Source organism: Aptenodytes forsteri, unplaced genomic scaffold (assembly GCF_000699145.1).
Source record: "Aptenodytes forsteri isolate BGI_AS27 unplaced genomic scaffold, ASM69914v1 Scaffold252, whole genome shotgun sequence".
NCBI classification, from domain to species: domain Eukaryota; kingdom Metazoa; phylum Chordata; class Aves; order Sphenisciformes; family Spheniscidae; genus Aptenodytes; species Aptenodytes forsteri.
This window is the reverse complement of record NW_008794281.1, coordinates 1,473,764-1,479,632: the sequence shown is the minus strand read 5'-3', so window position 1 is coordinate 1,479,632 and position 5,869 is coordinate 1,473,764. Positions and strand designations below refer to the sequence as shown.

At 41.9% G+C, this 5,869-nt stretch overlaps 1 protein-coding gene across 2 annotated transcripts in view; it reads right to left on the bottom strand.

The window, feature by feature from the left end:
- Positions 1–3,424: 3,424 nt before the first annotated feature.
- CTTN (cortactin) overlaps positions 3,425–5,869 on the bottom strand; it is a 25,772-nt gene continuing 23,327 nt past the window's right edge. For both annotated transcript variants that reach the window (XM_009286541.2, XM_009286533.2), the window contains 2 exons: positions 5,783–5,854; positions 3,425–5,200 (listed from right to left, as the gene is read on the bottom strand). In XM_009286541.2, the coding sequence (XP_009284816.2) occupies positions 5,064–5,200; positions 5,783–5,854 (209 nt within the window). In that variant the 3' untranslated portion in view covers positions 3,425–5,063. The remainder of the gene's footprint in view (positions 5,201–5,782; positions 5,855–5,869) is intronic.

Genomic DNA, 5,869 nt, shown 5'->3' with positions numbered 1-5,869 from the left:
ATTACTGGTTGTGCAACTAACCTGGTATTTGTACTCAGCATTGCCATCATCTCTGTACTTCGAGAACCATCTCTTGGAAACTATTAGTAATTACACTCTACCTTTTCTCCTTGGAGAGCCAATTTATGGGGAAGACGAGGGGGGACACTTTTCCCCCACTCCTTCACCTTCCCCTTCTCCTCCAGAAAAAAAATGCTATTAATTTTTGTGGGTTGCACTTTGGAAGCTCCTACTATAGGCTGAAGTCTCTCAGAAAATCATAGGTGGCTTCAAGTCTGCATTTGCAAAAGCACTCATCTAAAAGTAGGTGCTTCAGACAAATATCCTTGGCAACCAGCATTTGCTGTACTTGATAGAAAAAGGACTTAAGAGCTAGAATATGCTGAGATGATTGTGATGGTCAACCTTTCAGGTTCAGGAAAAACTGCAGAGGACAGGCAGACCACACGCAATATAAAATTTTGCTGGCATGTATTTTATCTAAGCCAAACCCACCCCTTCAGAGGAACTTCCCTGTGCTTCGTTTTGTAATTTCCCCTGCCTCCTGCTCCCCTTCCTTGGTTAAAAGTCAAAAATGGGTTAGGTTGATTCTCGCTATTGAAAATCTAGGCAAAATTAACAAGTTGGTAATGGCCCATTGCACATAAAAACCTAGCAAAATACTCCACAGCTTCAAGGCTTTATATAAAATAAATTGGATGCAGGCGCATTCTTCACCATCCTCTTAAGCCTGCCATCTGTGCAGACTAAAAATAAAGCAGCAGCTTAAGGAGAGGTTTGATAAAAATGCATCTGAGAAATGCACTGGTAAAGCTCTGCCAGGCTCTTAAAATGACTTTGAGCTGCTAACCCTGCGTGCTGCAGAGAGGCTCTTCATCACTCTCGTTATTCAGCCAGCCTCTACGTGACCTGCTCGATGGGTAGGGTAACTCCATCATCGTAAGAGAGATGCTGGATGGCGACGTCGCATTAGCCAAGAGCTCTTTCTCCATGAGAGCAAAGTTGCTGCCAAACTGGCAGGCAAGGCAGATCTAATTCAGACAACTTATTTAGTGAGTAAAAAGAAGGCAATTAGCTACTTACAATTAACGTGACAAGGTCCTTGGGCACAAAGTGGGACTAATGTATGCATGTAGGGAAATACAGTCAGTTTGTATGACATGAAACTTTCCATCCACTCTATCAACAGCCACTAGTGCCCTGCTGCAGGGGATTTAAGCCAGGGGGATTTAATGCAGCTGCAGTTTCTGCTGCACCAACATGGCAATGTGGGACAGTCAAGGGTATCTTGGGTCTGTGAAAATTTCTCCACCTCCCATGTAACTGCTTTTCAAACTATCTCCTTCTCATTATTGTTGCTAGCAATTATTACAGAAATAGACAAATGAAATACTACAAAATATTTATATATGAAAATACTTTAAGTGTTCTTACTGTGTGCTTAATTATAATTAATTTAGGAGAATGACACTCAGAAGTGTGAAATCATTGATTGATTAGACTGAATAAAATTGGTGCTGCTGCTGCCTTCTGTCAGCTGAAGCCCCAGCATGCTTAGGAGCGACAATGGGATTGCATTAAGAAGCAACATGATGAATTCAAGGTGCCAGGAAAGTAAATGGCTCACCCAAAGTCAGACAGCAAATCAGTAAGGCATCCATTAACAGAAATTAATGGGCTTGCTTGCTGCTCTCATTAGTTACCCATGAGGAGGGCTGAGCCAGCCCTTCTGATGGCAAATGCAGATAGTTTGAGGTGGCTTTTTTCCAGCAGCAAGTGTTTCGGATAACTTGAGCAATTACTGCTGATGAATAAGACTGATCTTAAAACTTCAAGACTTGACTACATCTAATCTCATAGTAGTGATAGTACAGTCATAACACTGCTACCTAAATGTACTTGACAAGATATTAAATCAATCTGGTATAGAAAATCTTGCCACACTGTGAGAGTGAGATTAGTAGTTTAAATTAGAGATGAAACTTTCTCCATTAGGTGAGACAATCCATGAATAAGCTCCTGAGACTTAATACCCATAATATGGCCGATAGCGTCACCTAATTTGTTCTTCCAGTAACTCTGACACGGGAGATGGACGCAGGACTGCGGTATTTTCCCCACAATGCTGTTTATGAAGATTACCCGCAGCGAGCTCACGCACCGAGCCGTTTCTTCTTTCCCTTTGAGCTTTTCCCTCCCTGCTAGAAGCTCATTTCTTGCCAGGCAGGGAATTGTGGCCACCTCCTCAGGGCTCGTTTTCCTTTCAGCGGCTCCGGCAGCAGCAGCAGCCCCCGTCCCCAGACCTTGCAGCCATACCCCACCCGCCTTCACCCAAAAACCATCAAAAGGCCTTAGTGCAGCAGCTGCCCCTTGCACGGCACTGTCCTACCTGCTCGCACTCTCCCTCTGGTCCTGCCGCCGGGGACAAGCCCAGGGAGGGCTCAGGGGCTGCTGCCTCCTGCTGACAGGCTCATTGCCCACGCCGGCCCCCTCAAATCTGTCTTTATCAGCATAAAGCTTTAATAACCCCACCCTCCACCCCCTCTAGTGCAGAAAGCCTACCTGTACACGCACATTTTCTTCTCAAGTCGTGTGTTTTTAAGTTACCTGCTAAAGCAGCGGCTCTCACTCACTGTATTTTAAGGCTCGCGGCAGCAAGCTCTGAAGCTTTGGCTTTCCTGTTAATACAGTAGCATTGAAGAATGATTAGGAAAAGGGTGCTAGGATTCTCTTAGCATTTCCAGCAGCACATCAAGTATCAGATTCTCAGAAAAGGTCAGGATTAGAAACTGTAAAATATGGGCTTGCTTAGACAGCAAGGCAGGGTGCCTTTCTGCAGCTGAGGCTTACAGCAGCAAAGCCTTGGGAAGCAGCCGACCTAAGGATCCCTGTCATGAACAAGAGCAGAACAGCGTTAAAGTGATGTAAAAGTTTATTTGACTGTAACCGATGGCTGTGTTTTCAAGAGCACTCAATGTCCTGCAGCCATCAGTATTCCCAAAAGCCAGGAGCAACTCTTCTCATCAAAACCACAGCTCACCGGTATTTTTAGCAGAAGTAACAGGCACATAACACAAAAGACAAAACAGATCCTGATGCTAAGATGTTTTAAAAAAAAAAAATTAAAAAAAGCCTCTCTCCTTGAAGTTGACCCAAAGTCTAATTTTGATCTAAATATTTCCACATGGGAGCAGGAGTAAAGGACAAAGCAAGTGGGTTTCTGAGGAAGGGAAGTACACAAAAGGCAGCAGCAACATAGAAGAATGTAGGTGCCCTTCACGACAGCACCAAGCATCACGTAGCAGCTCTCCATAGGAAGTATGATTTGTTGTATGCAAGCTGGTCCCAGATAAGCTTGAGACAAGATGAACTATCCTAACAGACTGACAAAGCAATTTAAAAATACAAAAATATTCCATGCAAAGGGTTCAAAAAGTTTATTGAATATTTAATTTACAAAAATCATATCCCTATGAGGTGTTCTATGCAAAATTGGATAAAATAAACTGCATATAAAACCCAACCCTAGTAATGCAAATATGACACAGAAATGAGACCATGGAAAGGAAAAAAAAAAATATATAATCATGACACACATATGACATTCATTAAGGATTGTCCCAACCATCCAAGAATTGGTTCAACATGATGCCTTCTTCGTAGATACATTATACATTTTACCATTTTATACAGGTCTTCCGTATCCCGTTGGTCCAAATTTACAGTTTATTAAAATTCTTTGCATTCTTTCTTAGCCACTACACCAGTTCTGCCATTCCCGTTTTGATCAGAAGGTGGAAACAGACAGTACATACATTGAACATGTGCGCTATTTAGATGCAACTTGCTATCTTTGGTAGGGACACTAAATCTGCAGTGAAGTCAGCTTTCTAGAACGACAAGAATTTCAGTTTTAGTTTTGGCAAAGAACAGGTTTAATCTTCTTGTTTAGTAGAACGCTAGTGGCAGTTTCTGTTGAACATACAAAAAGTATAGTTGTCTCTTGTACGGTTTAAAAACGGAGATCATTTTTATGGGTTTTAAATCTAATTACTTGTACTAACACCCCTTGACTCAAATACGGTTACATAAAATGTCATTACTGCACAGCAGGCCGTTCCTTGTATGAACAGAGGATGTATTGCACACAGAACACAACTGCAATTCCATCCTGCCTTTTCTCTCCCATTTAAAGCAGTAAGACTGTTCCTGCAGGTAGTCACACAGATTTGGATGCCAGTTTCCCTTTGAACAAGTAGGAATCTCGCTGAGTGACTCAACACTTGTGTAGTAACTTTTTCAAGTTTTCCTGGGAAAGAGGAGGGTGAAACAAAACCAAAAAGTAAAGAAATTCGGGACAATCAGTGCTAGAGTGTTTGCAGCCCTCCTCTGGGATAACATGGACAGGAGGAAAAGGATCGGGGCGGGGGGGAGAATCAATGCAAGAGCCAAGGAACTTCACTTTAAAAGAGAAGGAAAAAGTAACCAGACTGTTTCCTTCATAACATTAATATTCCATAAATATTGGACAGTATTTGATTAACTGCCATTAGCTGCAACTTTCAAGCATTCTCTTTGCTTTTTCACGCACTATCTGGAAAAGAAAAGAAAAAATTATGCATCTCCCCAGTCCTCCCCACTCCCGCTTAGTGGAAATGCAAATAACCTGCATAGCCATGATTTTCTTAGCTGAAAACATTTAGTGGAAGACTAACTAGACTTAAACACTAAGTAAATCTGCTCACTTATGAGTAAAACATGCAATATTACGACAGACAGCTAAATGTCCTCGAAAAGGCTTTTTATGACAATTGCTAATTTGGCAGAGAAGAAATGTTTCCAAATGCATGAAAATCATTTTAAGAGCCTTAGTGAAGAACATAGTAGTTACAATATATTAGCGATTTCTGTGGCATAAACATTTTAAAAAGCATCAGCAAAGTATTAAATATAAAAGCAATATGTATATACCCCTCCGTCCTCAGAAAAGCATCATGATTTGTAGTGTATTAAGTCAGATTTATTGACTGGGGAATTAAGGCATAACCAGTAGACAATAGTCTTTATTGTCTCAGCTCCACATAATTTGCAGGGAACAACCCGTATCGGCCTTTGCAGACACCCCTCCACCAGCCGTCATCAATCATTTCTATGTTTGTGATGATGTCATCTGGGTCAAAGGAAATCTCGTCATCACCCGCTGGGGAGAGAGTTGAAGAGGCTCAGTATTCGCACAGGAGCAGTCCACGCTACAATCTCACCTATCAACCCACCATCGCTAAAAATAACACAGACACCCAGCACCTTCCTCTCTCCCATCGGGGCGTCTGAAACAGGGCACCGGGCAATGACAATCTGTAAAGGCGGACGCTTTCTCGTCCTCTGGAGTCATGAGGTAGTCGGTTCTTACCTACTGCATTTTGCGTGCATCTCCAACTTAGAGCAACAATTGCTACCTAACACACTGAGAACCACTTTACTTTCTTGATCTCTCCTCAGAATTAACCAGTCAAGATTTTAAACAACTACGTATGCCAAGGGTTAAACAAGAGGGTTAACACTTGGTTAAAAAAGATTTCAAAAACTTCCACCATTTCCAGAAACAGTGGCTAGTAGTTTTCAAAAGCGTCTCAGCTCTATTGCTAAATTCCTAATTCTTCATTATCTTAATTTCATATATTGCTACAGGAGACTGCGATACGAAAGGCAAAGGAAAAATCCAGACTTATCTGTGCAAAACAGACTTTTCAAAGACAGGGTTGAAAACAAGAGCTTTGCTTACCAGCTTGATAATCATAAAGGGCTATGGCTGTAATTCCAAGTTCATTTTCATATTCATCATAAGCGTTTTCTTCTAAGGGGGGGGGGG